This window comes from Oncorhynchus masou, unplaced genomic scaffold, assembly GCF_036934945.1.
Source record: "Oncorhynchus masou masou isolate Uvic2021 unplaced genomic scaffold, UVic_Omas_1.1 unplaced_scaffold_1184, whole genome shotgun sequence".
In the NCBI taxonomy this organism is placed as follows: Eukaryota; Metazoa; Chordata; class Actinopteri; order Salmoniformes; family Salmonidae; genus Oncorhynchus; species Oncorhynchus masou.
Genome location: NW_027001609.1, coordinates 33,642 through 57,749, shown reverse-complemented (window position 1 = coordinate 57,749; position 24,108 = coordinate 33,642). Strand labels below are relative to the sequence as shown.

Sequence of the window (24,108 nt, the reverse complement as noted above, 5' to 3'; positions counted from 1 at the left end):
ATATGGCAAATAATTCAACTTCAATGAGTTCATCATTAATAGGAAGGTCTATTATCTATGGTCTTTATCCTATATCCTGACCCCTTCTCTCACACACACACACACACACACACACACACACACACACACACACACACACACACACACACACACACACACACACACACACACGGAGTTTGGAGGAATAGCACGGGGTCAGCGCCTCTGGAGCATTTAAGAGGTTAAGTGCCTTGCTCAAGGGCACAACAGCATGAGTTCATGAGAGCCTTTATTTTGAAGCCTGAAAACAGGAAGTACCGTTTTTGTGCTGCCGGCAAACATACTACCTCCTCTAAAGATCAAAGTACAAGAACATAGGGAAATATTATGCGTGAGAAATCATTCCTAAAATTTATCATTACGAATTGCTTTATTGAATGAAGGATGGAGTTTGAGCGTCACCTTTCTTTTCCGGTGGGGCGCTCATAGTGTGAAATCAACATCTGCATCGGTAGTAACGGCAGGAACACTTTTGACGGATGTATTATGCATTTATAAGAACTCCGTCTTCAGATAAACTAAGGTAAGTGTATTTAATCTCAATACTTGACAGCCACAGTGTCGGCACTATATTGTCTTATGTCGTTGATTGTTGTTTCATCATTTATTTATCCTTGTTCCCGGTTTTCCAGGAGGCTACTGTATGAAAGAGTGTGGACCGAATTGGGTCTAGGCTTAACGTTACAGTAAGAATGTCACGAGTTAAATCCGACTCACCCACCGCCGTTACCGATGTACATACAGGCTCAAAGATGCAGAGAGTAATTTACGTTACTTACCTCATAGCTGTCCTGGATATCACATGGATGTTTTTACAGTTTTCCATCACTCCTGTAAGTATTTGTGTTTTAATGTCGATTCTATTTTATTACCGACGTTACAAAAGTGGTTGTTTTTGTTGTTGTATGATTAATCTATATGGATAGAGATGAGAAAGAAAACAATGCAGTTTATTTAAATATTTCGATATCAGAATGGCTACAAAAGTTGGCTCCGTGTGCTATGCATTCATTTGCTGTTATTCAAATGGGTTGTAGATATTTGCCATTTGCTAGTAGGTTTGAACAGTTAGAAATGGCCTTGGGATTGTTGACATATTTGACATCTAAAAATATATAGAAAAATGGCCTTACCTGGGCCTTCTTGAGGGCACCATGGTTTTTGATAGAGGATTGTGACTATGCGCATTGTAAGCAGTATATCTATGACAATCTAATATGAATGAATTACAATGGCCATTTTAGCATGTAAATCTGGGTGGGGCAAAAAAAAGAATGTGGGTTGCATTCCAGCAAAGCCACTACACAACACTAAACAATACATTAATTACACTAGAACGGTGACAAACGATGCCCACAAACTGTTAGGGTTTACATAAAGCTGTCCCAAGAGCAGAGTCCCAGCACCTTACCACTGCTACACCTGGCTATCAGCAGAGCCTTGTCTGGCAGCCAAACAGTTCATTCAGCCTCATTTAATGCCTTTAAAAAACATAGCTGATGTCTCCCTGGAAAAGCCAGGATGACTTGCTTAAACAAATGTGGCTTCTACTGACAATTGAGATGTACAAACTATGTCATAAGGGGACGACCAGCGGATAAGAGTCAATCCGTAATTTCGATGAAGACATTAATGAGCGAGCTAGGACGGACGTAGTCAATATAACTATTTGTTTAGCACTTTTGAAATGTACAATGACAGAATTCAGAACATGGGCCGTTCTTACAGTGTTCTCTCTGTACACCAAGTCAGAACCGTGGATAAGTAAAGGGGGCACATAATCAGACAATGAAACCTCTTACAATGTTCGATGATTACATTTCTCAAAAACAGGTCATAGGTAACGTGTGCACGACCAAGTCAGAACAGTAGGTGGAATTAAGAGGTGAAAATAGACCAACCTATTAGGGTGATGCACATGGGTTACTAACAGCTTACTATACAACATACACTTAGTATTATTTTCTTAGCTACAGTTTACACATCTCCCTGGCATATTACATCATTTATGCAGCAGCATATAAGACATTTTTGAAATCACCTTGTTGTGCTGTGCTCACTTGAACAGGAAGGTGGCGCGGCAGTCCTTCGTGGGAAAATTTTGTCATCAAAGTCTGGCACATTCTCTGGATTTATGGTGCTTTCAAAACAACTGGGAACTCAAGAAAAAAAAGTTTGAATCATGATGACGTCAGTGAGCTTCAGGTCGTAGCTCTAGAAAGAGTCCCGAGTTCCGGATTTACAGTCCCGAGTTCCGGATTTACAGTCCCGAGTTCCGGATTTACAGTCCCGAGTTCCGGATTTACAGTCCCGAGTTCCGGATTTACAGTCCCGAGTTCCGGATTTACAGTCCCGAGTTCCGGATTTACAGTCCCGAGTCGGATGAAAGTTCAAAACGTATTTTCCCAGACATACCCTTTTTTATCCTCAGGTCCCAGTTGTCTTGAACTCACTGAAGTCAGATTTTTCAGTTCCGAGTTAACAGTTGTTTTGAGCGTGGCACAAATCATGCTTCATTGACAGCATGGCCAATGTTGAATGTTTATCATTTTAAACTAGGAAAAGAGACCTTTAATCTTAGACTTGAGACCACACAGCCACTCCACTGAATAGCAGGCTAATGATTGCTTTGCAATGCTTGCAGTTAGCCACTTATTGCTTCCAAACAAGTCATTGTTGAATTTGCGGCAATCACGGCTCACCGCTCCGTATGTTCCGCTGGCTGCCCCACCACCACAGAAAGCCCTGAGCCAGGCTGAAACACCTGCATTTTGGAGCTTCCTTACTCAAGAAAACAAAAAAAAGACCATGTTTGTATGCGGCTTTATTAACTCAATAATATATATATATTTTTTTACATTGTTTGCAAACTGATATGTTACACGTATTAATGTCAAAATAACATGCAAAACAGGCAAGGCCCAAAGAATAACAAATAAAAATAATAATTATAATTATATTTTGCAAAAAATGTGGGGCTCAAAACAGTCCTGAATGACAGGTCACCACTGATTAATTATTATTATAATAAAAAAATGTATATGTATTTAAGTTTGACCTCTCACCATTCAGTATTTGGCGAAGAAGCTGGGATTTGACACCCTATGGATTGGCTATTTGCAAACCATGGTTGGTGTTGTCCAATTGTTGGGAGGCCCGATATTTGGCAGGTGAGCAAAACTCTGTTGAATGAAATACATCATCTGTTACATAACCACAGTCTGTATCTTTAATCTTCAACCCTGGTCAAAGACGCACAATTTGCTGCTGGCAAATTGAGCTTTAAAGTGCTGTCACTTAAATCTAATTGAGTTATGTATGGTTCAATGACTTGGGGCAACGAACCATACAGAGGGCTTATCGGACCTGAATCCAGACACAAGATCACAGCTGTTATGTGTTGGTGGCCATATGTTGGCAGGTGTCAATATAGATCAGTGTTATTTTTCTGTTGTCGGTAGGTTTGCAGACCTTTTTGGTGCCAGAGCAGCAATGTGTCTATCCTGCACTGCCTCTGTAGTCTACTATGGGTTACTAGCGATCGCTGACAGTCCTCTCATGCTCTTCGTCCACAAACTCCCCGCTGTCTTGATGCATGGCTTGCCTGGTAAGTGCTGCACTGCCTGTTGTTTATCTAACCTTTATTTTAACAGGGAGTCTCATTGAGACCAAGGTCTCTTTTTCAAGGGAGCCCTGCATGACATGATCAGCAGCAATTACACAATCACAGTTAGAGACTGTTGTTCCCTTCATACTCAAACTCCCAGATAAGTCCCCAGCGTATGTACCGTGCCTAGGACCTACTGTACTAGACAGCTCTCTAACAGATCCTATAGGACCTACTGTACTAGACAGCTCTCTAACATATCCTATATTATCTACTGTACTAGACAGCTCTCTAACAGATCCTATAGGACCTACTGTACTAGACAGCCCTCTAACAGATCCTATAGGACCTACTGTACTAGACAGCTCTCTAACAGATCCTATAGGACCTACTGTACTAGACAGCTCTCTAACATATCCTATAGGACCTACGAGACAGCTCTCTAACAGATCCTATAGGACCTACAGCTCTCTAACAGATCCTATAGGACCTACTGTACTAGACAGCTCTCTAACAGATCCTATAGGACCTACTGTACTAGACAGCTCTCTAACAGATCCTATAGGACCTACTGTACTAGACAGCTCTCTAACAGATCCTATAGGACCTACTGTACTAGACAGCTCTCTAACAGATCCTATAGGACCTACTGTACTAGACAGCTCTCTAACATATCCTATAGGACCTACTGTACTAGACAGCTCTCTAACATATCCTATAGGACCTACTGTACTAGACAGCTCTCTAACATATCCTATAGGACCTACTGTACTAGACAGCTCTCTAACATATCCTATAGGACCTACTGTACTAGACAGCTCTCTAACATATCCTATATTATCTACTGTACTAGACAGCTCTCTAACATATCCTATATTATCTACTGTACTAGACAGCTCTAACATATCCTATAACTACTGTATCCTAACAGATCCTATATGATCTACTGTACTAGACAGCTCTCTAACATATCCTATATTATCTACTGTACTAGACAGCTCTCTAACATATCCTATATTATCTACTGTACTAGACAGCTCTCTAACATATCCTATATTATCTACTGTATTAGACAGCCCTTTAACAGATCCTATATGATCTACTGTACTAGACAGCTCTCTAACAGATCCTATATGATCTACTGTACTAGACAGCTATTTAACAGATCCTATAGGATCTACTGTACTAGACAGCCCTCTAACATATCCTATATTATCTACTGTACTAGACAGCCCTCTAACAGATCCTTTAGGATCTATTGTATTAGACAGCCCTTTAACAGATCCTATAGAACCTACTGTACTAGGATCTACTATACTAGACTGCTCTCTAACAGATCCTATATGATCTACTGTACTAGGATCTACTGTACTAGACAGCTCTCTAACAGATCCTAATGATCTACTGTACTAGACAGCCCTTTAACAGATCCTATATGATCTACTGTACTAGACAGCCCTCTAACAGATCCTATATGATCTACTGTACTAGACAGCCCTCTAACAGATCCTATATGATCTACTGTACTAGACAGCTCTCTAACAGATCCTATAGGACCTACTGTACTAGACAGCTCTCTAACATATCCTATATTATCTACTGTACTAGACAGCTCTCTAACATATCCTATATTATCTACTGTATTAGACAGCCCTTTAACAGATCCTATATGATCTACTGTACTAGACAGCTCTCTAACAGATCCTATATGATCTACTGTACTAGACAGCTATTTAACAGATTCTATATGATCTACTGTACTAGACAGCTCTCTAACAGATCCTATAGGATCTACTGTACTAGACAGCCCTCTAACATATCCTATATTATCTACTGTACTAGACAGCCCTCTAACAGATCCTTTAGGATCTATTGTATTAGACAGCCCTTTAACAGATCCTATAGAACCTACTGTACTAGGATCTACTGTACTAGACTGCTCTCTAACAGATCCTATATGATCTACTGTACTAGGATCTACTGTACTAGACAGCTCTCTAACAGATCCTAATGATCTACTGTACTAGACAGCCCTTTAACAGATCCTATATGATCTACTGTACTAGACAGCCCTCTAACAGATCCTAATGATCTACTGTACTAGACAGCCCTTTAACAGATCCTAATGATCTACTGTACTAGACAGCCCTCTAACAGATCCTATATGATCTACTGTACTAGACAGCCCTCTAACAGATCCTATATGATCTACTGTACTAGACAGCCCTCTAACAGATCCTATATGATCTACTGTACTAGACAGCCCTCTAACAGATCCATATATGTCTGTCTATACCCCATATGTTCCAGAGTTACTAAAGTGTGTACAAGTCTGACTTGTTGTGCTCCTCTCTCTGCCTCTCACCAGGAGCCCAGATGGTAGTGACTGACCTGACAGAACCTGACAAGCGGGCAGAGGCCCTTGGCAAGCTGGGCCTATGTTTTGGCATTGGCATGGTTGCCGGCTCCACCTTGGGCGGTACACTCAGCACACGCTATGGGTGAGTGAAGCACCTCAATGCTCACCGATTCTAGTCCAATCCAAGAGCTGGAATCCGATTCTAGTCCAATCGGAGAGCTGTAATTTAGCCGTGTGACATCCCTGCTCTGGCTTTTCCAGGGAGACATTTGCTGCTTGTGTAGCTGCTGGAGGGAGCTTCATCAGCTTCCTGTTGGTTTGGACGTTTATCCCTAAACACACTAAGATACAAGCTCCACAGGACAACACAGACAGTAAGACTCTACACCTTCCTCACAACACACTATTCGCTCTAAAGGGTTTGTGCGTGCTTGTGTGTGTGTGTGTGTGTGTGGGGTGCAAAAAATACAATTTCTGCTTTATCTGACACTTATTGTGGCCTGTGTGACGTGGGGACATCCATAATGTGTGGCATTTGACACGTGACTTCATATGCGAGTTGCTTGTGACATAATTTCCTGGTCCTGCAGAGAAGAGCAATGCCAAGTCAGTCTTTGACCTGGGTGAGATCACCAGACTGATGAAGTACCCTGGTGTGGCCAAAACCTTCATGGTCAAGATCATCTCAGGTCTGCCATCAGGTGGGTGTCCTTCACTGTTACCTATAAGAGTTGTTTATTCTCCACCTGTGAGGATGTCTTCGTTTAGACTCTGAGGGAGAACTAGTCACTTAGCAGGAATGTGTTGCTGTACAGCTGGAACCAGTGATGTAGTGAAAAGGGTAAAAGCAGGTAACACAGTTCACCTACAGATTTTATTTGGAGAATAGCATTTAACGCAAATCAATGTTCAGCGTTTAATAAAAAATTAATAAAAAAATGTAATAAAAAAAGCTTAATAAAAACTACAACACCCCATCTCAACCAATGTTCAGTGTTTTAATGACCTTATATATATATTTTTTTTTACACGTTATTGTCTTTTTAGTGTGTCTGTCTGTGTTTGGATGGAGTCCTTTTTAACAACCTCAAGGGATTCTGTCTCAGGTATCTTTCAGGTCATGTTCTCTGTTATCGCCATGAACTTCTTCCAGCTGGCGCCAGAGCAGAATGGCTACCTTATGGCCTACTTTGGGATCGTGTCAATGGTATGGAGCAGGGATGCTCACGACATATACTGTTAGTCATTTAGCAGAGACTGTTATCCAGACACTTCCATTATATTTAGTCATTTAGCAGAGACTGTTATCCAGACACTTCCATTATATTTAGTCATTTAGCAGAGACTGTTATCCAGACACTTCCATTATATTTAGTCATTTAGTTAGTGCAGTCGTCTTAATAAATATATATATATATATGTGTGGTTGTCCCACCTAGCTCAGTCAGCTCAGTCATAGTAGGTACTTTTTCCTCAGTGAAGTAGTTAATCAGCTAAGTCAGTGTTAGTAGGAAAAGACAAGTGTTAGTTTGTGTATTGTACACTCTCATTGAGGCCCTAGCCTCTTTTTATTGTGTGGTGTTTTGCACCTGTGCTGCTAGATTAGCGATGACGTTGTTTGCGCGTCAGCTCGACTGGCGATCAGTGTTCACCACGTTATTCGACCACTACGTTCCTGGTTAGGACAACACAATGTATTTACAGTAATTAAAAGTTTAGATGGCGAAATTCTCCTGAAATCCCCTCCCTTGTGGGAACAGGATTTCATAGAGCAACTCTGGTGAGAAATAATGGTCCAATTTTTCCAGGTAATCCAAGGAGGAGTGATTGGCCGGCTGACCTCAAAGTACTCTGAGAACTCACTGCTTCTCCTCTCCATCGGCATGTCAAGTCTGGTGGGCCTGGCTCAGGTACAGAGGATTCATTTCATCTTGTGATAAATGCAGGGTTGTATATATTCCCCGTAGCAACAAAAAAAAAGGGGGTGGGGTGGGGTGGGGAGGGGAGGAGGAGTTTCACAGTCTCTCTCTGTTTGTCGTTTTATTTCCGTTTGGTTCCTAATGAATATGACTCTTTTGTAAAACTTTTGATCTTAAAAGGTTAACGTTTGGTTCTCTCGTTGGCAGGTCTTCATGGCTTCATGGCCAACGTTCTGAGTTGGCAGGTCTTCATGGCCAACGTTTGGTTCTCTCCTTGGCAGGTCTTCATGGCTAACGTTTGGTTCTCTCCTTGGCAGGTCTTCATGGCTAACGTTTGGTTCTCTCCTTGGCAGGTCTTCATGGCTAACGTTTGGTTCTCTCCTTGGCAGGTCTTCATGGCTAACGTTTGGTTCTCTCCTTGGCAGGTCTTCATGGCTAACGTTTGGTTCTCTCCTTGGCAGGTCTTCATGGCTAACGTTTGGTTCTCTCCTTGGCAGGTCTTCATGGCTAACGTTTGGTTCTCTCCTTGGCAGGTCTTCATGGCTAACGTTTGGTTTCTCCTCAGGTCTTCATGGCTAACGTTTGGTTCTTCCTTGGCAGGTCTTCATGGCTAACGTTTGGTTCTCTCGTTGGCAGGTCTTCATGGCTAACGTTTGGTTCTCTCGTTGGCAGGTCTTCATGGCTAACGTTTGGTTCTCTCTTTGGCAGGTCTTCATGGCTAACGTTTGGTTCTCTCCTTGGCAGGTCTTCATGGCTAACGTTTGGTTCTCTCATTGGGTAACGTTTGGTTCTCTCCTTGGCTGGTCTTCATGGCTAACGTTTGGTTCTCTCCTTGGCAGGTCTTCATGGCTAACGTTTGGTTCTCTCCTTGGCTAACGTTTGGTTCTCTCCTTGGCTAACGTTTGGTTCTCTCCTTGGCAGGTCTTCATGGCTAACGTTTGGTTCTCTCCTTGGCTAACGTTTGGCTCTCTCCTTGGCTAACGTTTGGTTCTCTCCTTGGCTAACGTTTGGTTCTCTCCTTGGCTAACGTTTGGTTCTCTCCTTGGCAGGTCTTCATGGCTAACGTTTGGTTCTCTCCTTGGCTAAAGTTTGGTTCTCTCCTTGGCAGGTCTTCATGGCTAACGTTTGGTTCTCTCCTTGGCAGGTCTTCATGGCTAACGTTTGGTTCTCTCCTTGGCTAACGTTTGGTTCTCTCCTTGGCTAACGTTTGGTTCTCTCCTTGGCAGGTCTTCATGGCTAACGTTTGGTTCTCTCCATGGCAGGTCTTCATGGCTAACATTTGGTTCTCTCCTTGGCAGGTCTTCATGGCTAACGTTTGGTTCTCTCCTTGGCAGGTCTTCATGGCTAACGTTTGGTTCTCTCCTTGGCAGGTCTTCATGGCTAACGTTTGGTTCTCTCCATGGCAGGTCTTCATGGCTAACGTTTGGTTCTCTCCTTGGCAGGTCTTCATGGCTAACGTTTGGTTCTCTCCTTGGCTAAAGTTTGGTTCTCTCCTTGGCAGGTCTTCATGGCTAACGTTTGGTTCTCTCCTTGGCAGGTCTTCATGGCTAACGTTTGGTTCTCTCCTTGGCTAACGTTTGGTTCTCTCCTTGGCTAACGTTTGGTTCTCTCCTTGGCAGGTCTTCATGGCTAACGTTTGGTTCTCTCCATGGCAGGTCTTCATGGCTAACGTTTGGTTCTCTCCTTGGCAGGTCTTCATGGCTAACGTTTGGTTCTCTCCATGGCAGGTCTTCATGGCTAACGTTTGGTTCTCTCCTTGGCAGGTCTTCATGGCTAACGTTTGGTTCTCTCCTTGGCTAAAGTTTGGTTCTCTCCTTGGCAGGTCTTCATGGCTAACGTTTGGTTCTCTCCTTGGCTAACGTTTGGTTCTCTCCTTGGCTAACGTTTGGTTCTCTCCATGGCAGGTCTTCATGGCTAACATTTGGTTCTCTCCTTGGCAGGTCTTCATGGCCAACGTGTTCCAGTTCTGCTTCATCGTCCTCCCCATGATGTTTTCTCTCAGCGTGTTCAACGTCATCACTGACAGCATGCTGACAAAGACTGTGCCTTCCTCCGATACCGGTGAGACAATTAAGCGTTTCAAACACATATGTTGAGAAATGTGAAGGGGGGCATCAGGTTAAACAGTAAATCATTGGCTAACCTAACAACAACAAAAAACGTTTAAAAAAACAATTGCCTACAGAGAAAGAATCACACTTGGTGTCGTTAACATTCTGAAAGAAACAGTTGAGCATTGAAGTGCAACTTCTGTCTGTTTTGCTCTGGACATTTTTCTGATTGGTTCCATTCACTCTTCTGCAGGCACGATGCTGGGCCTGTGTGCCTCTGTGCAGTCTCTGCTCCGCACCATCGGCCCCACTATTGGAGGCTTCTTGTATCACAACTACGGAGTGGCCTCTTTTGGGTTCATCCAGTTTGCCGTGAACATGGTCGTGTTTGTGTTTATGCTTAGAAATATGGTCAACAGCAAAGATGAGCGCAGAGAATGACATTCCACAGACTTAAATACATAGGGCATTTTAAAAGTGACCTAAATATAATTTTATATTATCAGAGAATGTAATTATATTTCTATAATGGACAAAAATATAAAATGCAACATAGTAAAAACTAGGAAAAATTGTTGTGGAGTTACAGTTCATGTTGATTGTGGCCTGTGGAATGTTGTCCCACTCCTCTGTTGATTTCAATCAATGGCTGTGTGAAGTTGCTGGATATTGGCTGGGAACTGGAACACGCTGTCGTACACGTCGATCCAGATAATCCCAAACATGCTCAATGGGTGACATGTCTGGTGAGTATGCAGGCCATGGAAGAACTGGGACAATTTCAGCTTCCAGGAATTGTGTACAGATCCTTGCAACATGGGGCCGTGCATGAATCATGAGGTGATGACGGTGAATGAATCATGAGGTGATGACGGTGAATGAATGGCACGACAATGTGCCTCAGGATCTCGCTACAGGGATCTTTGTGCATTCAAATTGCCATCGATAAAATGCAATTGTGTTCATTGTCCGTAATTTATGCCTGCCCATAACACCACGGGGCACTCTGTTCACATCAGCAAACCACTCGCACACACGCCGCCATACACGTGGTCTGCGGTTGTGAGGCCGGTTGGATGTACTATCAAATTCTCTAAAACGATAGAGGCGGCTTATGGTAGAGAAAAACATTCAATTCTCTGGCAACAGCTCTGGTGGACATTCCTTCAGTCACATGCTAATTGCACACTTCCTCAAAACTTGAGATATCTGTAGTATTGTTTTAATGGAAAAAAAGCCTGCACATTTGACTGGCCTTTTATTGTCCTGTAATGATCATGCCGTTTAATCAGCTTCATGATGTCACACCTGTCAGGTGGATGGGTTATCTTGGCAAAGGAGAAATGCTCACTAACAGGGACGTAAACAAATTTGTGCACAACATTTGAGAAAAAAAAGCTTTTTGTGCGTATGGAACATCTCTGGGATCAGGAACGTTCAGAAGACCAGTTGTTTGCTGGAGATTCCACTTACATATAAAATCCTTTGTTGATTCTGCAGATGTGATTTTTGTGTTTCTGTCAAACAGAAGGTGGTGTGTGTGTGTGGGGGGGGCAATAAACCCAATCTATTAGTAACTAGTAGATGGTCACTGCTGTAGTTGTGTTAGCTCTACAGAATCTCAATTTAGTATTTGCTCAACCATTTCAAAAACTGAAGAAACAAAATAATGTTTGGTTAAAAATCTTTTTTTTTTAATGTTTATTTCAAGGTCTCACAAATTCCATATTCTTATAAAAGATTTATCATCCCTCTGCTATCGTTGTAACATGCCTAACACCTGCTCAAAGCATGTTATTTTGTCATGTTATAGACCAAAACCCCCAAGGAAGCCTCTGGAACAAATGTTTCTGTGATCATCTCTGCATTGCAATCGTGCATTAATTCAACTTCACTGTGTATCAACCTCACCGGCCTCTCTGTCATAATATCAGAATTTAAAAAAGGAATGATATGCAGTCATGGTGGAGAGGGAAATGAAACCTCAATGGACGGCTGAAGGACACGCTGCCAACCAATAACAGCACTGAATAGCAGTTTGCAGTGGAGAGCGAAAACTATCTACAGTACATGGAAGCCTGGGCCAACAAAGGGTTTCAGAGGACTCATTTTCCCTTTCAACAGACAAACTGTTGTCTACAGGGATAGTTCACTTGAATGTCATCATTTCTTCAGCTTGCAGGTTGTCGTCGGGCCAGGGAGTGTCTACAACTACAAATAGTAGGTTATTATTACTTTGCTAAAGCAACCACAGACACACTTTAGCGTCGCTATCGACTACCCCCAGGCGTGGTTTTACGCAGAGTTCATTTTGGCACGCAATTTAGTTAAAGCTAAAACAAGTGAAACAGGTTATCAATACCAACCTGGCCGGTGGAAGCTGTAGGAAAGGAACTGAATCTGAACTGTAGTTGCAGTCAATCACAAAAACAAAACAAAAAAAATGGATCAATTACTGATTTTGATTGAACCAACCCTTTAAAGTGACCCCATGGAGTGCAGTGCAGAGGAGCCCAGGTTGTGTCTCAAGGTCTTAAACACTGGGAGGGTGGATGCATCTCAATAGTCGAATGCGGTTTCATCTCCTCACCTTTCACCTGCTCTAATGTAAAAGAGGTGGAGAGGAGAAGGAAAATAACCCTTCACCGTACTGACTTGTCAACTCAGGATAAGAGGAGACGAGGAGATCATTCTTTAGACTATTGAAACACACCCAGGGTCTCTCTGGCCTCAGCATCACCAATAGTCAGGCCCTCCAGGAATTCACAGTGATTTTTTTTGTGTAATTTTCTGAGAGAGAAAAAAAAAGCTGTATTTTGCTACTGCAATTCTGCATGGCGATATACGATGATTCTGCATGGCGATATACGATGATTTTGTACAATTGGTCTGGAAAATACACTGATGAGGGAAAAGTTTTGTCGTGTGGCTTGAATGAACTATATTACACGGTAAATGTGAGGTGATTGGTTGAAATTGCAAGCTCTCTCTTTGTGCTGTGGTGATGGGTACATTTTATGCGATAATATTGCGACGATTGGACTGCTTTATTCGGAGTGCGGTGATTGGTCAAATTTGCAACCACTCACATAATATGCAGGGAATTGTTGATTTAGCAAAAAAAGAAAATGATTGGAGGAACTGAATAACGACAAATGAGGACAGAACTATTGCTATGGGCGGAGCGCGGGAGGGGGCGGAGCAGCGTCCTCCAGGGGGCGTGTTCAGCAGGACGCAACGGTTCGGGAACGTTCAGATAGAAATATGCCATGTAAAACAAACATGCTTCTCTCTGACGTGTAGATTCAGGAATCATGTCGACTACAATAGTGGCGTAACCATCTGTGACATTCGAGAACGTTTGACAACTGAACGAGGCCCAGGACTCTCAGCAGCCATTTTGATTGGTCTGGAGATACTCTTGGTGCAGTTTCTCCTGGGCCTCGTGGAGTTTCCGCAGCTTCTTGGTCTGTCCCTTACTGAGATCCTTCCCCTCCACGTCATGCGTGGGGAAACCCTGTTGGAGGAGCAGTACGTGTCTGTTAAAACACTTGATGTTCAATAAAGCCTTGTAGCCACTCCAGATATCAAGGAGGTTTACAGTTGTTGGATATTTACCGTCTCGTCAAAGCTGGAATACTTGTCGGTTTCAGAGCGGAACATATCGCACGGGGAGATTTTCATCTTCGCCAGTTTGGCCAACTGTGATGAAACCAACCATGAACAGAGACATCAATACACCTGCATCTAGACATGAGGCTGGTAACATCAGTATTACTGCTCTCAGATCAGTTAGCAGAGGGGACACAATATACCTGCATCTAGACATGAGGCTGGTAACATCAATATTACTGCTCTCAGATCAGTTAGCAGAGGATTCACATCAATACACCTGCATCTAGGACAGGAGACTAACATTAATACTGCTCTCAGATCAGTTAGTGGAGGACTCGGAAGACAGTGGTCCTGCCATAGATAAAGGACTCTCCCTTAGAGGACTCATCATCTTTGGTGGAAGTCCCTCTATCCATCTCTATGGTCCTACTAACCTCCTGCTCCTGCTTCTTCTTGGCAGCCTCCTCCTTCTTGTTCTTCTTCTCGTCCTCCATCTTCTTTTTCTCATTCCTCTCCCTCAGCAGGGTCTCTTTGTCCACCAGCTTCACCACAGTGGGAAGGCCTGACATTGACAAGACAACACAGCCAGTCATCACTGTGGCTGCTACTAGTTTTCGCTGATCTATAGTGTGTGTGTGTGTGTGTGTGTGTGTGTGTGTGTGTGTGCATATTGTGGTCAGTGCATTTACCTTCATGGTCTTCTAGACGCACCCCCAGCTCAGGTAAGGTGTCATTACGGACCACGTCACACAGCTGTAGAACCTCTGTCACTGAGAAACACAGACAGAGACAGACAGACAGAGAGAACAGAGACAGAGAGAACAGAGACAGAGAACAGAGACAGAGAACAGAGAACAGACAGAGAGAACACAGAGACAGAACAGAGACAGAGAACAGAGACAGAGAACACAGACAGAGACAGAGAGAACAGAGACAGAGAGAACAGAGACAGAGAACAGAGACAGAGAGAACAGAGACAGAGAGACAGAGACAGAGAACAGAGAGACAGAGAGAGAGACAGAGAGAACAGAGAACAGAGAACAGAGACAGAGAGAACAGAGACAGAGAGAACAGAGACAGAGAGAACAGAGACAGAGAGAACAGAGACAGAGAGAACAGAGACAGAGAGAACAGAGACAGAGACAGAGACAGAGAGAACAGAGACAGAGTCACCAGAGACGAACTACAAGCCTCACATTTCTAGCAGAGACAGGCAACTGTGTTCAGGCAACTGTGTTATTAGTATTTTTGTTGAATAACTTGGGAGGAAGTATTTACCATTCTGTTCTCTGGCAATTCTGCGAACAGATTCTCTGAAGTCTGACAGCACCTTCAGATAGGGCATCACCGTGGTCTCCATCTGCAAGCAGCCTCAGTTAGCTTGACTAGAAACGTCCACAGAATCACAACGTCTACGAGAACACGGATATAATAATAACAATATGATTCATTTTAAGTGACTTAGTCATACATACATGCATATGGGTGATCCGGGAATCAAACCCTCTATCCTGGCATCGCAAACACCATACACTACCAACTGAGCAACAGAGGACCACTACCAACTGAGGAGAGATGGTGGTGGCCAATCCCAACAGTAGATCATGTTGAAAGCACCTCGACTGCCGAGAAGCAGCCTGGTATCTCCAGGGCAATACTTACAGTGCCTTGCGAAAATATTCAGCCCCCTTGAACTTTGCGACCTTTTGCCACATTTCAGGCTTCAAACATAAAGATATAAAACTGTATTTTTTTGTGAAGAATCAACAACAAGTGGGAAATATCATGAAGTGGAACGACATTTATTGGATATTTCAAACTTTTTTTAACAAATCAAAAACTGAAAAATTGGGTGTGCAAAATTATTCAGCCCCTTTACTTTCAGTGCAGCAAACTCTCTCCAGAAGTTCAGTGAGGATCTCTGAATGATCCAATGTTGACCTAAATGACTAATGATGATAAATACAATCCACCTGTATGTAATCAAGTCTCTGTATAAATGCACCTGCACTGTGATAGTCTCAGAGGTCCGTTAAAAGCGCAGAGAGCATCATGAAGAACAAGGAACACACCAGGCAGGTCCGAGATACAGTTGTGAAGAAGTTTAAAGCCGGATTTTGATACAAAAAGATTTCCCAAGCTTTAAACATCCCAAGGAGCACTGTGCAAGTGATAATATTGAAATGGAAGGAGTATCAGACCACTGCAAATCTACCAAGACCTGGCCGTCCCTCTAAACTTTCAGCTCATACAAGGAGAAGACTGATCAGAGATGCAGCCAAGAGGCCCATGATCACTCTGGATGAACTGCAGAGATCTACAGCTGAGGTGGGAGACACTGTCCATAGGACAACAATCAGTCGTATATTACACAAATCTGGCCTTTATGGAAGAGTGGCAAGAAGAAAGCCATTTCTTAAAGATATCCATAAAAAGTGTCGTTTAAAGTTTGCCACAAGCCACCTGGGAGACACACCAAACATGTGGAAGAAGGTGCTCTGGTCAGATGAAACCAAAAATTGAACTTTTTGGCAACAATGCAAAACGTTATGTTTGGCTTAAAAGCAACACAGCTCAACACCCTGGACACACCATACCCACTGTCAAACATGGTGGTGGCAGCATCATGGTTTGGGCCTGCTTTTCTTCAGCAGGGACAGGGGAGATGGTTAAAATTGATGGGAAGATGGATGGAGCCAAATACAGGACCATTCTGGAAGAAAACCTGATGGAGTCTGCAAAAGACCTGAGACTGGGACGGAGATTTGTCTTCCAACAAGACAATGATCCAAAACATAAAGCAAAATCTACAATGGAATGGTTTAAAAATAAACATATCCAGGTGTTAGAATGGCCAAGTCAAAGTCCAGACCTGAATCCAATCGAGAATCTGTGGAAAGAACTGAAAACTGCTGTTCACAAATGCTCTCCATCCAACCTCACTGAGCTCGAGCTGTTTTGCAAGGAGGAATGGGAAAAAATTTCAGTCTCTCGATGTGCAAATCTGATAGACATTCCCCAAGCGACTTACAGCTGTAATCGCAGCAAAAGGTGGCGCTACAAAGTATTAACTTAAGGGGCTGAATAATTTTGCACGCCCAATTTTTCAGTTTTTGATTTGTTAAAGTTTAAAAGATCCAATAAATGTCGTTCCACTTCATGATTGTGTCCCACTTGTTGTTGATTCTTCACAAAAAAATACAGTTTTATATCTTTATGTTTGAAGCCTGAAATGTGGCAAAAGGTCGCAAAGTTCAAGGGGCCAAATACTTTCGCAAGGCACTGTATATCCACATGGTGACCATCTCCTCCCACTGGGAATAGCAGCCTGGTATCTCCAGGGCAATACCTACATCCACATGGTGACCATCTCCTCCCACTGGGAATCCAATAGCAGCCTGGTATCTCTAGGGCAATACTTACATCCACATGGTGACCATCTCCTCCCACTGGGAATCCAATAGCAGCCTGGTATCTCCAGGGCAATACTTACATCCACATGGTGACCATCTCCTCCCACTGGGAATCAATAGCAGCCTGGTATCTCCAGGGCAATACTTACATCCACATGGTGACCATCTCCTCCCACTGGGAATCCAATAGCAGCCTGGTATCTCCAGGGCAATACTTACATCCACATGGTGACCATCTCACTGGGAATCCCTGGTACTCCAGGGAATCCACATGGTGACCATCTCCTCCCACTGGGAATCCAATAGCAGCCTGGTATCTCCAGGGCAATACTTACATCCACATGGTGACCATCTCCTCCCACTGGGAATCCAATACTGGGAATCCAATAGGCTCGGTCCCTTCAATGGCCCCAAAGGTCTACAGCACAGACAGGGTTAGAGAACTTCATCAGAACAAAAGGGATGTGGTCCCCTGATAAGTAAAAGCACTGAATAGGTTTCCATCTTAGCTATAGTGGTGTAAATATCACGTGACCCAGGTTTTCACTTTCTACATCGCCGCTTCTCATGTTTAATTACTGAATGTGTTCACGAGATTTGCGTGATGGCACCGTTGTTTAGTCATGCCCTTCAAAATGGGTTAATCTGGAACAGCCGACTTCAGCTCTGGTCTTGTGAGTGTAATACCGGGGTGTATTCACTAGGAACCAAACGGAACCAAACGGAACCAAACAGGGAGGAACTGAATTTGTCCAATAGAAACTCATTTTGGTGGCAACAACATTTTGCAACAGTGTGCAATGAATGAATACACCCCCTGGTATGCTGCACAAGCTCTCCCTCACCTTGAGCATGTCAGTCAGGTAGAGAGCGATGCTCTTCATCAGCATGCGGTTGGGCTGCAGCTTGGAGCTCTTCCTACTGGCTATGTAGGTGTTGCTCTGGGTTACCAGCGCCCTCATCTCCTCCATGGTGCTGCGCGTGTCCACGTTGTCACACAGCGCCGCGTGGACTGCTGCCTTCCTCTCATAGAAACTACAGACAGGGACAGTGGAGGAGTGGGCGGGGTTTACTCTCATAGAAACTACAGACAGGGACAGTGGAGGAGTGGGCGGGGTTTACTCTCATAGAAACTACAGACAGGGACAGTGGAGAGGTGGGCGGGGTTTACTCTCATAGAAACTACAGACAGGGACAGTGAAGGAGTGGGTGGGGTTTACTCTCTTAGAAACTACAGACAGGGACAGTGGAGGAGTGGGCGGGGTTTACTCTCATAGAAACTACAGACAGGGACAGTGGAGGAGTGGGCGGGGTTTACTCTCATAGAAACTACAGACAGGGACAGTGGAGGGACAGTGAAGGGGCGGGGTTTACTCTCATAGAAACTACAGACAGGGACAGTAGAGGAGTGGGCGGGGTTTACTCTCATAGAAACTACAGACAGGGACATAGTTTTAGGAGCTGGGACAGTGGAGGAGACAGGGACGGGCGGGGTTTACTCTCATAGAAGCTACAGACAGGGACAGTGAAGGAGGGGCGGGGTTTACTCTCATAGAAGCTACAGACAGGGACAATGGAGGAGTGGGGCGGGGTTTACTCTCATAGAAACTACAGACAGGGACAATGGAGGAGCGGGCGGGGTTTACTCTCATAGAAGCTACAGACAGACAGGGACAATGCTAGTGGGGGTTTCCTCTCTAGTCTAGAGACAGGGACATGGAGCTGCTACAGACAGGGACAATGGAGAGGGGCAGTCATTCAGAACAAGATGATTAAGTGGTACATTGATTAGTGGTACTTGTCAGAGTACTGCAACACAGGTTTGTCATAAAACATGACATTACATGGAATGACTAATGACTACTAAGGTCATATCAGAACTCTTTACCAAAATCCTGTTATGAAGCTCGAAACATTGAAACCTTATTGAAGCCTTCAGATGTTTCGGTTTTTGTGTGCCATGCCTCATAAGACAGGTTTTTTTTTTTTTTTTTTTTTTAAAGGTCCTTCCAGGCCACAAGCTCCAAGGGACTTTAACAACCCCATAACGAAGGCATTATTACCAAACCTTCAAAACGAAGTCGTATCGACTATTAACACCAGGCTTGCGACGTTTCTCCTCTCACCTCTCGTTGAGCTCCATCTCTGCTGCCTCCCATTTCTCAAACTGTCCGGTGACGTCACAGGGAGCTCGGAGAATGTCTTTGACGTTGAGGAAAAACTCCTGTTGAGGAGAGGAAGAGGAATAAATAAGAAAGAAAGTCCCCTTGTGGCCAGCGGACTCGAACAGGTGCACTTTGTGTCCTCAGAGCCGGAGAGTAGAAGAAAAACTAAAACAATTTCATGAAAATAAACACTCCTACGCTAACAAGCTAACACGCTAGCTGCTCCTGTACACTTCCAGTCTGCAGACAGGGACAATGGAGGAGTTGGCGATGGCCCTATCAGAGCCGGCGCCAGAATGAATCAGTTGGACAGGCATTTGACTTCCACAATTGACAGAGACGCGCTCCAACAAGCAGCGAGACAGCGCCCCTCTGTCTCAGTATGTTTAACCCATGTATCTGATGCTATCTGGCCAAAAAGAGTATTGCAAGTCATACTTTTCTTTTATGGGTTTTATAGTATCGTAGTAAATGTGGCATGAATACAACCAGTCATGATGTTTTCATCCGATTGTTAAACAAGTCACTTCAAAAAAAGTAGGTTACCTTTGTACATCTGCCCCTGAACAGGCAGTTAACCCACTGTTCCTAGGCCGTCATTGAAAATAAGAATTTGTTCTTAACTGACTTGCCTAGTTAAATAAATAAATAAAAATTGTCCCAAATAATGATTCGGGGCGGCAGGTTAGCCTAGTAGTTAGAGCGTTGGACTAGTAACCGGAAAGTTGCAAGTTCAAACCCCCGAGCTGACAAGGTACAAATCTGTCGTTCTGCCCCTGAACAGGCAGTTAACCCACTGTTCCTAGGCAGTCATTGAAAATAAGAATTTGTTCTTAACTGACTTGCCTGGTTAAATAAAGGTAAAATAAATTAATAAAAAAATTACAGCATTCGAACAGTGCACCGGGCAACTTTCCTTAAATTCACAAGTGTCTGAAACTATCTCACCGGAGAAAACATCCCAGCGGGCAAAGCAGCTTATATGTAGCAGTCTGGCCCCCAAAAAATGATAACATGGGCCACACATACTGAGACAGAGGGGCGCTGTTTCGCTCAGATGATCCGTCACTCAAATAAATAATTAACATTGAAATATTTTATTTAGACGGGTAGCGTGGGCCAAGCCCCCTAAGACCTGCCCTTAACGCAGGCCCTGGGCTCCAGAAACTACCTTCAAACTACACACAAGAGACATAAAAGGACCAAAATGTTGACCTACCTGTTTAAGACTAGAGAGAAGTACCTCTGGGCTATATTATCACTTACATTCAGGAATTTCTCGTAGTGGACAGCCGACTCCATGGTGTTGGAGGAGTAATCCAGGGTGTCCTTCCAGGAATGCATCAGGAAGGCTAGACGGAGCTGCCGAGCTGAGGGGAACACACAGAGAACAGCTGTTAGCTTGCACGCAGACGCCACACACACACACACACACACACACACACACACACACACACACACACACACACACACACTCCTGACACCCACATTAACATAATGCTATTGTTTTAATGGCTACTGAGAAGTTTCTTCACCTGTGTTCTTTGCCAGGGCATCCTTGATGGTGATGAAGTTCTTGAGAGATTTGGACATCTTGCAGCCTGCGATGGTCAGGTGACCAGTGTGCAGGAAGTAGCGAACCCAGTGGTCGTTTTCAAAGTAAGCCTGCGTGGACAGGTATCCTGCTTGTTGTTCAACTTGAATACTACGGTTACATTCCAATTCCCTACCCTTCTCCCCTGAAGTGTACACTCATTCACTCGCCCTTGTGGACTTTGCTGCTACTATAGGCCAATGCTTTCAAATCCTAGAGGGGGAGTGAACAAGTGCACACTTCGAGTGCACAAACAGAACCCTGTCCATGTCATAGAAACAGATTACTTGAGGCAAAACCCTTACCTCGGACTGAGCCAACTCATTATCGTGATGGGGGAATCGGAGGTCAAACCCTCCCCCGTGGATGTCCATGGACTCTCCCAAGATGGAACCAGCCATAGCGGAACATTCGATATGCCAGCCAGGCCGACCCTTTCCCCAGGGTGAGTCCCAGGACGGCTCCCCCGGCTTAGAGGCCTTCCACAGGGCAAAGTCATTCTGCGACCTCTTCTCACTGAGCTGGTCTGCTGAGACACTCAGATCTCCTGCAGGACACAGGGACGACCAATAACTCACATACATTGTAGCACTTTGTGTTTTTTTTTTAAAAGCTCTTTATAAATGATCGATATTATTACCCTCTCCCTCCTGCAGAGCTTTCATGTCACCGACCGCCTCAGGTACCAGCTTGCCGTACGCGTGCTTCTGGCTGGTGGCAAACTTGGCTGTGTCAAAATAAACTGAACCGTTGGACTCGTACCTGCCGACGGGAAAATCAAAAGAAGCCGACAGAGATACAAGGATGAACTGAGAGTTGTTTTAAAACTAATTAGAGGAGGGGGGCCTGAATGATAACAGAGACCATCTCTCCCTTACCCGAAGCCATTGTCTAGGATCTTCTTCACAAAGTCCACGATCTCTGGGCAGTACTCGCTGACGCGGGTGAGTACGTCTGGGGAAGGACCTGGGGGGTTGCACACAGAACAGGTGGGGGAATCAGTCATTTTAACAACCATCATCAGATTGGCACTAGAAATGTAGTCATTTTAATAGTAGAATATGATTAACAATTACAAATATTCATGTTATATTACTGCTAAAATACTGTATGGTTTATGAGATAGGGCCCTGTGTTTTTGCATAATCGTGTGACATAAGATTTGATCCTGTGTTTTAACTCTTATCCAGAAATGAGAAGACATTATCTGAGGATGGTGCTGAACCACCTGACATAAAAAGGAAAAGAGGACAGTTTGATAAAAACACCTTGAATAAAATAAAAAGGTTACAATTCAGGTCATGTGACATAATAGTTGTGTGCTTCCACCGACATTCAAGATGACTCATCTGATAATGAGCATTGACACTAGAAAAGTTCATAGTAAAATACAATGAACAATTTATTATAAATATAAATGTTATATGAATGATAAAATATGGGTTGTGTGTGTTTCCACCTACATTCAAGGCGTCCATGTCGTTGTGGTACTCCCCTTCCCAGAACTTTGGAAGAAGAGAGAAGATGGAGTTCTCGGTCACCTGACTGCCAAATTGAGCATCCAACCAATCAGACAGCAGGTCTTTGGCCTTCTCCAGTAACACCTTCAAAAAGAACCAAAAGAACACATTTGACTTCGTTTGTCTCTGGTGTTCTTTTTCATAAAGTGCGTCGCACGGGAGGTTGGTGTCACCTTAATCAGGGAGGACAGGCTCGTGGTAATGACTGGAGCGGAATCAGTGGAATGGTATCAAATACATCAAACACCTGGTTTCCATGGTTTCCAGGTGTTTGATGCCATTCCATGTGCTCCGTTCCGGGCCATTATCATGAGCCGTCCTCCCCTCGACTGGGTCGAGACAATCAAATGTGACTTGACTAGGTAACTCAGTCCAAACCTCTGGAAGTGTATTAGACTCGTCAGGAACCGTAGAGACTCATGTTGTACAGCAGGGAGGAGATCTTACCTGAGCCAGGCGTTGTATGTCAGCCTCCCCAGCCTTGCTCTCCACCGCCCCTGCAGGGTCCCAGAGCAGCAGCGACGGCAGAGTCCAGCCTCTCCAGCATCTGTTTCTTGTCTGGGTCTGTGGTCTCGGCCAGCTTGGCCTGGAAGGGCTGCAAATGATATGGAGTGAATGGGATGTTAGAGGTGGTAATGTGGCATCCAGCGCACAAGTTCACCACTCTCTCTATATATATATGGGACGGTTCATTCTCACCCCCCCATTACAGGGGTGAACTTTAGAACCTGAGAGTATGCCCAGGACATGCCACTGTTCCCCAGTTGACCAATCACGTAGCCACACCTGTAAATAATGACGGATTCCTATGTCATGAACTTTCTAGACACTATAAAGAGTTTGATGTCTTACCCCTCTGGCACTAAGGACATCCTGCAGTACCTGGGCAGCCGCTGGCTTCTTCTCTCTGTACTGTTCCAGAAGGTAGTTCTGTCTGGCCCGCCTGATGATCTGACACACAGACAAATGATCGCTAACCATTCAGCCAACGGTTTAGTTTTCACGACAGAAGGGCGAGACGTGTTGTTTTGTACCACTGCTGGTTACCTTGTCATCTATGTCAGTAATGTTCATGCAGTAGAACACGTCATATTTGAAATAGTTCATCAGAATCCGTCGGAGGATATCAAAAGATATGTAAGATCTGAAACACAAAAAGAAATAAAATCATTTGACTTGGACACACATCTTAACATTCAAACACTGAAACTGATCTAAAGGTTCTACAGCAGGAAACAGTGTTACTTCTAGACTATTATTTTCCAGAACCAGTTATGAGTCAGGAAAGTATGACCTTTGTTCCATCAAAATGTCATTATCAAAATGTAATCATTAAAGATGCACTATGCAGAAATCACCCCCCCCCCATTTACTGATTGCTGAAATTCAAATAGTTCGCCTAATTTCAGTTTCTGTGACAAAACAAACAAGTGTGGTGTCGAGACTCATCGTACCATCTAGACCACTGAAATATATTTCCCATAACCACAAACGGTTGTATTTTCAGCTGTTTGAAGCTGCTGTACAAAACCCAAAGTAAAAGATGCAAAACCAAAACTTAAGAACGGGGAGCATAGAAATACCACACGTAGAAAAAATTGTCTAAGAAACTGTAGATCTGTTCTATGTGAATTTGGTTTGGGTCGGTCAGGTACATACTGCAACTTTAAAATCATTTTAATGCCAGTTAGGTGAGTTGTGAGCCCTTATCAGGTTTGCCACCTCACCTGCATTTTCATGACATATTTCTGGTTTCTTCTTCTATTTGTGACTACTGGAATAAACCTATTGACTATAGACTAACCCATTGGACTATAGACTATACC

General features: G+C 43.8%; 2 protein-coding genes across 2 annotated transcripts; one reads left to right on the top strand and one right to left on the bottom strand.

Annotated features, from left to right (window-relative positions):
- Positions 1 to 306: 306 nt before the first annotated feature.
- slc22a18 (solute carrier family 22 member 18) lies at positions 307 to 10,541 on the top strand. The gene is made up of 11 exons (XM_064958232.1): positions 307 to 562; positions 672 to 872; positions 3,112 to 3,209; positions 3,501 to 3,646; positions 6,015 to 6,147; positions 6,267 to 6,379; positions 6,596 to 6,706; positions 7,112 to 7,212; positions 7,814 to 7,915; positions 9,865 to 9,985; positions 10,229 to 10,541. The coding sequence occupies exons 2-11, from the start codon at positions 732 to 734 to the stop codon at positions 10,414 to 10,416; spliced, it is 1,254 nt and encodes a 417-aa protein (XP_064814304.1). The 5' UTR covers positions 307 to 562; positions 672 to 731; the 3' UTR covers positions 10,417 to 10,541.
- A 1,104-nt stretch (positions 10,542 to 11,645) lies between these two features.
- On the bottom strand, positions 11,646 to 23,423 carry LOC135529559 (cysteine--tRNA ligase, cytoplasmic-like). The gene is given in 19 exon segments (XM_064958231.1): positions 11,646 to 13,492; positions 13,594 to 13,677; positions 14,025 to 14,152; positions 14,280 to 14,360; positions 14,869 to 14,950; positions 16,879 to 16,912; positions 17,387 to 17,421; positions 17,849 to 18,038; positions 19,130 to 19,227; positions 20,435 to 20,538; positions 20,704 to 20,833; positions 21,068 to 21,309; positions 21,403 to 21,524; positions 21,641 to 21,728; positions 22,222 to 22,366; positions 22,730 to 22,784; positions 22,786 to 22,877; positions 23,135 to 23,233; positions 23,330 to 23,423. Coding segments are annotated over 19 exon segments (1,998 nt in total). The 5' UTR covers positions 23,390 to 23,423; the 3' UTR covers positions 11,646 to 13,363.
- Between the last annotated feature and the right edge of the window lie 685 nt (positions 23,424 to 24,108).

Excerpts from the sequence above, each read along its gene's own strand:
- slc22a18 (XM_064958232.1), top strand. The coding sequence starts at position 732 with ATGTCACGAGTTAAATCCGACTCACCCACCGCCGTTACCGATGTACAT. Across the intron at positions 873-3,111 it reads TACAGTTTTCCATCACTCCT|TATTTGGCGAAGAAGCTGGG; the intron begins GTAAGTATTTGT and ends CTCACCATTCAG. Across the intron at positions 3,210-3,500 it reads GGAGGCCCGATATTTGGCAG|GTTTGCAGACCTTTTTGGTG; the intron begins GTGAGCAAAACT and ends TGTTGTCGGTAG.